This window comes from Bison bison, unplaced genomic scaffold (genome assembly GCF_000754665.1).
Source record: "Bison bison bison isolate TAMUID 2011002044 unplaced genomic scaffold, Bison_UMD1.0 scf7180017864508, whole genome shotgun sequence".
Classification (NCBI taxonomy): Eukaryota; Metazoa; Chordata; class Mammalia; order Artiodactyla; family Bovidae; genus Bison; species Bison bison.
The window spans coordinates 2,885,591-2,895,129 of record NW_011495064.1 but is presented as its reverse complement, the minus strand read 5'-3'; the positions used below and the strand labels follow the sequence as shown (position 1 = coordinate 2,895,129).

At 53.4% G+C, this 9,539-nt stretch overlaps 2 protein-coding genes across 4 annotated transcripts in view; one reads left to right on the top strand and one right to left on the bottom strand.

Moving 5' to 3' along the window:
* Positions 1–2,166, top strand: part of GPAT2 (glycerol-3-phosphate acyltransferase 2, mitochondrial) — a 10,253-nt gene extending 8,087 nt beyond the window's left edge. Inside the window, exons 15-21 of the mRNA XM_010829579.1 lie at positions 1–146; positions 261–338; positions 784–915; positions 989–1,109; positions 1,210–1,275; positions 1,492–1,547; positions 1,875–2,166. The exon at positions 1–146 is cut by the window's left edge and continues 2 nt beyond it. Coding sequence (XP_010827881.1) covers positions 1–146; positions 261–338; positions 784–915; positions 989–1,109; positions 1,210–1,275; positions 1,492–1,547; positions 1,875–1,991 — 716 coding nt within the window. The 3' untranslated portion in view covers positions 1,992–2,166. The remainder of the gene's footprint in view (positions 147–260; positions 339–783; positions 916–988; positions 1,110–1,209; positions 1,276–1,491; positions 1,548–1,874) is intronic.
* An 88-nt stretch (positions 2,167–2,254) lies between these two features.
* Positions 2,255–9,539, bottom strand: part of FAHD2A (fumarylacetoacetate hydrolase domain containing 2A) — an 11,100-nt gene continuing 3,815 nt past the window's right edge. For 2 of the 3 annotated variants that reach the window (XM_010829577.1, XM_010829576.1), the window contains 7 exons: positions 9,441–9,539; positions 7,893–8,109; positions 4,281–4,340; positions 3,914–4,076; positions 2,775–2,883; positions 2,582–2,669; positions 2,255–2,467 (listed from right to left, as the gene is read on the bottom strand). In XM_010829577.1, the coding sequence (XP_010827879.1) occupies positions 2,405–2,467; positions 2,582–2,669; positions 2,775–2,883; positions 3,914–4,076; positions 4,281–4,340; positions 7,893–8,109; positions 9,441–9,539 (799 nt within the window). In that variant the 3' untranslated portion in view covers positions 2,255–2,404. The remainder of the gene's footprint in view (positions 2,468–2,581; positions 2,670–2,774; positions 2,884–3,913; positions 4,077–4,280; positions 4,341–7,892; positions 8,110–9,440) is intronic. The other variant, XM_010829578.1, reaches the window with a different exon arrangement.

The window sequence follows — 9,539 nt, the reverse complement described above, 5'->3', positions numbered from 1 at the left end:
GTGCGGTGCGAGGGCTGCTGGCAGGCAGGGTGCCGCCCGAGGGCCCCTGGGAACTGCAGGGCGTCGAGCTGCTGAGCCAGAAGGAGCTGTACTGCCAGATCCTGCTGCTGCTACACTTGCTGCCACAGGACCTGCTGCTGCTGCAGGTCAGGCCTCCTCCGCAGCCCACTCAGTCCTGTGCCTCCCCGCCTGCCCCAGCCCTGTAGCAGCAGGTCTGGTCAGGCTTGCCTGAGCTCACACTGGTGCCTGTCGCCCCTCAGCCCTGCCAGTCTTGCTACTGCTACTGTCAGGAGGTGCTGGACCGTCTCATCCAGTGCGGGCTCCTCGTGGCTGAGGAGGTAGGAAGGGGGCTGCAGACAGAAGGCCCTGCCTGGAGCCCGGCTCCTCTGCCCTGTGTGAGGGTGGGGGAGGGCAGCCCCAGTCCCAGCTGAATAGACGCCTGGGTCCTGCCGCCGCCACACTCCACCTCGGGGTGTCACCACGCCTGCACTGGACCCGTGCGTGCCTGTACTGGCAGAACTTGACAGGCGCACCTCTGGGGGCTTCTGCAGACCCCCTGCCCTCCACATCTCTTGTCCACAGGGGCTGTGGCCCCTGTGGTAGGCACTCCTGTCCTCTCAGCAGCTGTCACCGTCTGGCGTGGCCTGGGGCATCCTCCTCGGCCCCCCAGGTCTGCGTCTGGTTTCACCTCCCGGCATCTGGATGGCCATGTACCCCGTTGGGGGGCCTCGAGACTGGCCCTTGGCCAGCCTGACAGGGCCCCGTGGCTCTCCCGGCCCTCAGACCCCGGGCTCCCAGCCAGCCTGTGACACAGGGAGGCAGCGTTTGAGTGCGAGACTGCTGTGGAAACTGAGCGGGGACTTCACCGACAGCGACAGCGACGACTTCGAGGAGGCGGAGGGCCGCTACTTCAGGGTGCGTGGGGCGCCGCTGGGGAGGGCGGGGGAGGCGGTGGGAGCCGCCCTCACCCTGGCCTGTCCCCTTACAGCTCAGCCAGCAGTCGCGCTGCCCCGACTTCTTTCTCTTCCTCTGCCGCCTGCTCAGCCCAGTGCTGAAGGCTTTTGCGCAGGCTGCCGCCTTCCTCCACCGAGGACGGCTCCCGGATACGGGTGAGGCCCGCACACCGTGCCATCCTAAGGAGAGGCCGAATACGGTGCGGGGTGAGCTCTGCCTTCGTGGGGCCCAGGTTTCAGACTCTCTCCCTCACAGAGTCCGGCTACACGGAGCAGTTGTTCCAGTTCTTACGGGCCACAGCCCAGGAGGAAGGGCTCTTCGGTGAGTCCCAGCAGCCAGCCCAGGCCCCGGGAGGCAGGCTGCTGGCTGCTGCCCCCTAGTGGGCAATGAAAGCCCAAGGTCAGGAGTACTGGCTGCAGTGTAGAGGCCTTTGGGTCCAGCTTGAGTCCTCTCCTTGGGCTGTTCCCTCTTTAAAGAGAAGAGAAGCTGTGCCAGGGGACTGTCGCCACCTACAGCCTTCACTTCTCTTTCATCCAGAGTGTGCGGACCCAAATCTTGCCATCAGTGCCATCTGGACCTTCAGAGACTTGGGGGTGAGAGGGGCCGGTCTCTCCATCCTCCTGTCCCCCTGCCTCCCACCCCCATACCCTGACAGAGCTGCTGAGGGGAGCTGGCTGTACCCACTCGGGGATTTACCCAGGGTTTCCCAAGAGCAGGCGTGCAGACAGTAGCTGGGGAAGGTAGGACAGTTTTCCTGCTCCTCTGTCTCCCTGACCACTGGCTCATCCTGCTCCCAGGTGGGGTATCAGGATGTTTGAGAGGCAGCATTTGACCTCAGACACTAAGGCTTAGGGGGTCAGTTTTCCAGGGGAGGGGCCCAGCGCCCATGTGAGCACTCAGAGCCCTTCTCTGCGGCTCAGGTGCTGCAGCAGACGCCCGGCCCCACAGGCCCCATGCTCCACCTGTCCCCTGCCTTCGCCAGCCGGGATAGCCAGGAAAAGCTGGGACAGTTCATCCGGCAGTTCATCTGTAGCTAGAACGGTGGGGAGGAGCCCATGTCGAGACTTTTCAGCCCTGGACCGCAGCCCTGCCCTGAGGCAGAAGACTTATTAGCTGGACTGTCAAATTTTTGCGGTTTGACTATGCCTTGTTTTCTGCATCCTTTGCTGCAATAAACTAGAGGACTGGATGAGTCCCCTGTGCCCAGGCTCAGCACTGTTTCTCTGGTGTGATCATGTGTATGTATCTGCTCTCCTTCCCCACTGGGTGGGAATGCCCTCTCACTCCTGGAAACACATCCTAAAGGAAGATAAAAAGAAGTTTATTGAGGAGGTAAGCACCATCTCCTCTCCCTCTACCTGAAGAGAAGCCTCGAAGGGGCTGGCACCGGGCCTCTTGTCATGTTGGGCTCCGTGGGAACAAATGCCCCTTCTGCTTGCAGCAGAAGGCATCACACCACCTTGTTGATGATGACACCCAGTTCTTCAATCTCACACTGGACTTCATCGCCTTTCTGCAATAGAGTGGGCCATGAGGCTGTCAGGCCTGAGGTGTGGCGTGCACATGTCTGCACATAGTCTGAGCCAACGCCACCAGGCCTCTGCCTTTCCTCACTCAGCCAACCTACCTTGAGGAAGACAGGAGGCTTCCTGAACACACCCACACCTGGGGGCGTCCCGGTCAGGATGATGTCCCCTGGGTAAAGAGTGACGAACCTAGAGGCAGAAGGGCCAGGTGAGGTCAGGGGCTGGGGTGCCACAGCCTGGCATGGGGGGTAAAGCCCCCAGGTGGTGGTTGGGGCCAGGCTCCGCCCCACTTACTGGGAGACCCAGGCTATCAGCTCTTCTGTCTTAAACACCATCTGGTTGGTATTGCTGCTCTGCATCACTTCCCCATTCACTCGACAGCAGATCTTTAGGTTGTGTGGGTCTGAAACGCAAAAACGACATATTTGGGATTCTCCCTTCCGACCCCCAACCCCCTCCTGACAACCAGGAAACGAGAGCACAGGTGGCCTTGTAACTTGCCAGGCAGAGGCCTGTCTGCTGGCTCCCCACCCTGGAGTCTGTGTGGACTCTGGCCTGCCCAGGCCTCCCTGTGCCCACCACCCAGCAGAGCGCCCACCAGTGGTCACTGGGTGGGTTAATGAGGGGGTGTTCCAGACTCCAGGGGCTGAGAACAGTGGCTGGGTTTTGCCTTAAAAAACAGATTCTATCTGCAGCAGAGGCTGACTGGGTGATATAAAGCCACAGGGTAAGAGCCTGAGCAGTAGGGAAGACTCCTGCACCTGACGGCTGACCTGTAAATGTGTCCTGGGTAACCAGCACTTTCGTCCTAACTTCCTGGTGTTTCACACATTCACAAGCACGCCCCCAGGAGCACAGTGTACTTTCACTGATGACTGACTGCCCAGGGTGCTGTGAGGCTGAATTACACAGACAACTCCTGCCCGGGGCTGTGCTGTCCTCTTCACCCCCGTCTTTTCTCCAGGCTCCCACTGTGCCCTTGCTGCTTGAAGCTGCTGCCACCAGGCTACACGGTGGCTGGGTGAGGCCCTGGGGGTTAGCTCCCATCTCCTTCACTAAAGAAAGGGCCGGGGACTCAGGAACAGCTGTTCTCTGTGATGCTCCAAGGCCATCTCTGCTTCCTTCCAACGTAAGGACTCTCCCAGATGGTGGCAGCCAGAGGAAGCCTGACCCAGCCGTCAGGAGAGAGCCCTACCCTGTAATTCACGTCCTGAGTGCACAGTCACCGCCTCTGCTGCTGTAGGCCTCTACAGTGGGGACGGGAAGGGAGGCCAGTGGAGAGATCTGCTCTAATCCAACCGTCAACGAAAGGGCAGCTGGGGACGGGCCCTCGGCGGGCCACGCCCCTCACTCCCCTACTGGAAAGTGGCTTCGCTGACATATCTATGCAGGAGGAAGGAGAGAAGCTGCCCAGCGGGCCGTCAGAGACCTACCTGCCACGCTGTCCTTGGTCACCAAGGCAGGGCCCAGAGGGCAGAAGGTGTCAAAGGTTTTCCCCAGCAACCACTGCTTTCCATTGCGTCTCATCTGCCAGTCACGGGCACTCACGTCGTGTGCCACAGTGAAGCCAGCCACATGGGCCATGGCATCTGTAGCCTGTTGGGGGCAGGGGATTTGGCCAGATTGGAGGTTAGCTCATGGTGACACCAAGCCCTATCACAAAGGGTCCCAAAGCCTTGGTCCCATGTTAGTGGCTGGAGGTAGCCAGAGGTGGTGGTGGGTGAGGGGCAAGGCAGTGTCAGGAGCGGGTAGATGCCAACCACTTCGCGGTGCCAGGATAGCCGGCCCTCTCTCCCTCACCTTGATGTACTTGCCTCTCTTTCCGATGGCCACGGCCAGCTCCACTTCCCAGTCCACCTCCTGTGGGGCGGGAAGGGCAGTAAGCTGCCTGGCTCCGGGCCCCGTTATTCCGCTAAGGGGCTCCTGCCACAGGGCCAGGCCTCGAACGGTGGGGTGGCTGCCGGGCCGCGTGTGGAAGACCACAACCCTAGGGGAGGGCCCGCAGGGGAGGTGTTGCGTGTGGACCGTAGCCTCGGGGCAGTGGAGGCAGCACCGCTGCAGGCAGGCAGAGTGGCTCCAGTGACTGCAGAGGAGCAATCTGGTGGGGGTGGGGGGTTTACCAAAATCACTCTTGATACTTCCAAAAAAGGATAAATACCGAGTAACAATAGCGAGCCCTACTTGTTTGCCAGACACTATTCTAAGTGCTTTAATGCACTAACTCACTCAAATAAGATCAACATGCCAAAATAAATGTGGGCCAAAGGTTGAATAAGCAGTTTACAAAAATAAATACACAGGGCCACAAAAAGGAAAACATGCTCAGCCCGTTCCATAATCAGCAAAGCGCAAATATATAGTAGATACAAGTTAGCCATGCAAACTGACTTTTCTAATAGTAACAACCGTGAACACAAAAAAGAACTGGATTCCTCGGGAAACGGCCAAGTCCATGTCGGTGATGAGAGTACGAGACAAGCATGGAACTGCTTCGCTGTAGGAAGGAGGTGCTCAGAAAGTGCTGTGGGTGGGGGCCATCCGAAAGCCGCCCCCTGACCAAACAGATCCTCTGAGTATCAGAAAGAATGTCCATGATGGACTATGGACTATGACATATTGGATAAAAGTAAAAGTCAGGAATTTACAGTGAAAACGGGACAGGGGTAAAACAAAGAGCCAAGCGGTGTTTCTCCACAGAATACCAGCTAATAAAAGTAGAAGGCATGACAGAAAGAAAAAGTCACCTTTTTCTAACCCTTACTGCAGTAATGGATTCAGGGAAGGGTGACCAGATGATCCCTGGAAGAGAACTTGTGGGGCAAATAAGATAGTCACGTGGCTTCAGTGACTCTTCTGCAGACTGTTTACCAGTTACCACAGTGAAAGGCACCTTACCACGGAGAGGTCACGTGAGCATCAAGGAAACTAGGCGATCAAACTTCAGGACCACCCGACACTGGACGTGATGCAAGCACGCGCCTGCTGCCTCAGCAATGTCGGTGTCCTGCCCCATCCCCCGCTCTCAGACTGAAACCTAAACCCCAGTGTGAGGGCATGAGGTGTGAGGGCACGAGAGGTGCTTAGGTGACGAGGGCAGAGCCCCCATGAGGAAAGCTCACTTCCATAACCCAAGACACGGTGAAGAGACACTCACCTGTGGACAGAAAGGGAGCCCTCACCAGGCACATAATCTGTTGGTGCCCTGATCTTGGACTTCCCAGCCTCCAGAATTTCAAGAACTCAAGTGTTGTTTTATAAGTCACCCATTCTACAGTATTTTGTTACAGCAGCCTGAACAGATTAAGCTGTGTAGAACTCTACAAAAATGTTTAACCTGAATCTAATCATGACGAACTGACCAGACAAATCCAGAGTGTGAGACACGCTATGAGACAATGTGCCTGATTTCTTCAAAAAGTCTGTCATGAAAGGTAAAAAAGGGTAGGGAGAAAAACTGCTGAGATCAGGGGTCAGCAAGCTGAGGCCCACAGGCCAAATCCTTGCTTGTCTGCTGTCTGTGTTCCTGTAAATGACGTTTTCCTGGACACAGCCATGTTCCTCCATGGACCATCCAGGCTGCTTCCACACAGCAGCGGCCAAGCTGAGCTGCCACTACAGACACTGCTGGGCGCTCAGAGCCGAGCACTCACTATTAACTGGCCCTCTGAGAAAAAGTGTGAATCCCTGTTCTAGACAAAAGGCACTAAGAGATACAACCAAAAACAATGTGTGACCCTGACTGATCCTGGACCAACTCCAAAAATCAAAACGGGACCCAAGTTAAAAGTCACCTTTGGAGGCAACGGGTAATATTCCCAGTTGGACTATGTATTAGCTATGGTTAATATTAACTTTCTTAGCTGTGGTAATGGTATTGTGGTCATGTAGGACACTGTCCTTATTCCCAGGAGACGTATGCTGAAGTTTCTATGAGTGAACTTTCTTTTTTGCTGACAAAGCAACAGACTTTACTGGGAAGGGTCGCCTGGGTGGAGAGCCGGAGGGTAAGGAAACCAGGGGCAGGACTGCTCTGCTACATGACTTGCAATTATGAGTGAACCGGCTCAACGTCTACAATTTACTTTGTAAAGTTCCTTCTACTAACCCCTCTTTAAACAGTGTGTGTGGCTGTGGGGCAGGAGGGAAGGAAAGCAGCAGAGAAGCGGGAAAGCAGGGCGGGGAGGCAGAGAGAGAAAAGCAAAGACGGCAAAATGCACGTGGTGACTCCAGGTCAAGACTCTGGGCAGTCGCTGCGTGTTTTTCCCCCAACTTTTCTATAATTTTCAAAGTATTTCTAAACTAAAAATTTTAAAGTACTAGTACGGGTACATACACTGCTGGTGGATATGTAAACTGCTTTTGCAGCCGAAGGTCACTCTGGCTAATTTTTGAAACCCTGCCTATACTCTGACAAAGACACTCACATTCTAAGAGTTAATTTAAAGGAAATAACCACACGTTGACGGATGTGCAAAGTCTCTTCTATAATGATATTCACTGCAACATTATAAAAGCTAAAAACTGGAAACAACCTATTTAGCAATATGAGGACTATTGAATGAATTATCGCCACTGACACAAGAGAAAACTAAGCAGTGACCTAAAAACCATTGGGGAGAATATTTAATGGCATGAAAAATGTCCTTGATGGGGAACTTAAGTAAATGGTAGGCATATGCACAGTGTAAAGAGACAGAAACAGAAAAACCCTGGGGATTATGTGTGGAATAATAAAGGGAAATGATACAAATGAACTTAATTACAAAACAGAGACTCACTGGCTAGAATGAATTGACGGTTGCTGGGACAGGGGGAAGGGATGGTTAGGGAGTTCGGGATGAACATGTACACACTGCTGTATTTAAGATGGATAACCACCAAGGTCAGACCTTTTGTACAGCACAGGGAACTCTGCCCAATGTCATGTGAGCCTGGATGGGAGGGGCGTTTGCAGGAGAATGGACACGTGTATGTGTATGGCTGAGTCCCTCTGCTGCTCACCTGAAACCATCACAACATGGTTAATTGGCTATTCCCCCAAAACACAAGTTCAAAAGGAAAAAAAATTCTGGGAAGATATATAGTAAAACAAATGTTGCAAGCCCTGCACAGTGGGGACATGTGTAGCTTTTCATTTCTTTATACATAATTTATACATAATTTTGAAAATTATGAAATTTATAATTTCTTTACATATTTTATTTTCTATAAAGCAAGTATATTACTTTTATAATCAAACAGGAAAACAATTAATGTCTTTTTCTCCCCCAGGAGCTGTCTTATCACTGTATAACACCCTGGAGTTTCTGTTTAATGCACTACTGAGCAGCAGGTGGTTCCCTCAGGCTGGACGCTGAGCACCTGTGATGGCCCCAGGGACTCGGGGTGGGGGACTGGAGGGCGGGCACCCACCTGGCTCTCAGGCGGAAGGATGATGTTGTCATAGGGCCCCACAATGGCGCTGGCGAACTTGCTGAAGATGATGGGCTCCTTGGGCACAGGCACGTTCTGTTCTCTGCAGTGGTCCGCATAGTTCATGCCCACGCACACCACCTTGTCTGGCCGAGTGACTGGGGCCAGGAACGTCACCTCTGACCGTGGGAGGACTGGCAACTGGGTGGCCAGTGCTCTGCAAAGACCAGAACAGGAGAGAGGGGTTTGCTGGGGAGATCCTGCAGCTGCCACCAAGCTCTGCTTTTTAAAACATACTTTCCAGATCAACCATCAGAGTCAGCACTGAAAATCAAGCCCAGCTATTGCCCCTTGATATGAGAGCACTGCTGATGCTCATCCAGTGTTGATTTCTGATCCCCCATGAGGTAATACGGGCTTTCGCAGGTGGCTCAGTGGTAAAGAATCCACCTGCCAACGCAGGAGACGAGGGTTCAATCCCTGGGTTGGGAAGATCCCCTGGAGAAGGAAATGGCAACCCACTCCGGTATTCTTGCCTGGAGAGTCCCATGGACAGAGAGGCCTGGTGAGCTACAGTCTGTGGGGTCGCAAAGAGTCTGATACTACTTAGCGACTAAATAACAACATAATACAGAATTACATAATACAGAAATACATAATAATTTCCATGTAAGTGAATTCAAAGGGTGCAAATGGGGGTAAGGGAAAGCTCTGTCTTCCACCCCTTCTCCTAGTCGCCCCACTCCCTCCCCATAGACAAGTGCTGTGTCCTGTATGGATCTTCACAGTCACTCTGTGTATACTCTTCTCCCATCTTTTTTATGCCAATGACAGCATGTTATATACATCTTTTAAAAAATATGTATTTTAGAGATCTTACCATATAAAGTCTACTAGCTTCCTCTTTTTTGTACAGTTGTATATTACTGCACAGTAGATACACCCAATTCTCTAATAAAGGACAGGGACGGAGTTTCTAATCTTGAAAGAATATGAAAGTAGGGGGAAAATACTGTTACCAACACTGTGTGCTGTCAAACATCCGTATTTATATCAGCTTAACAGGCGAAAATGACATCTCAGAGTGTTTTTAGCTTTTTAACTTAATTTTTAATTTCCTGTGTGTCAGCGTCTTTAGACCAGATCCCATAGGGCTCCTGGGTTCAGGGAGGCACCTACCTAATCCAACTCAAACCCAAGAACTGTCTTTAAGAACATCTTTTCAGTCCTCTTAGGGCCCCAGGTCCCAACCCCTCCAGCAAGCAGGCCTTAGCCCCCTCGGGAAGGCAGTGGGGCAGAGTAGAATCCTGCCCCCTCACCAAGTATGTGGCCTTGGGAAGGCCAGTCATTCTCCCTGGGGCCCCTGTAAACTGAGGCTATTGACACACAAGACTCCTAAGGCTCTTTGCTAAGAGAGAGGAAGCCAGCATTACCCTGATTCTTTGCAAAAGAATTACCCAGGTTCTGTTTCCCAGGGCGGGGACGGGGTGGTGAGGAGCGAGGGAGAACAGGGCAGCTGAGGCAGGGTCGTGCTGCCTGCTGACTTACCTTCTCACCACTGACAGAGTGGCTTCTCCCTGCTCCAGGAACTCCACCATCGTCTTGGGCAGTGTGGGCTCAAAGGCGTTGAGGTCGATGACACCCCCG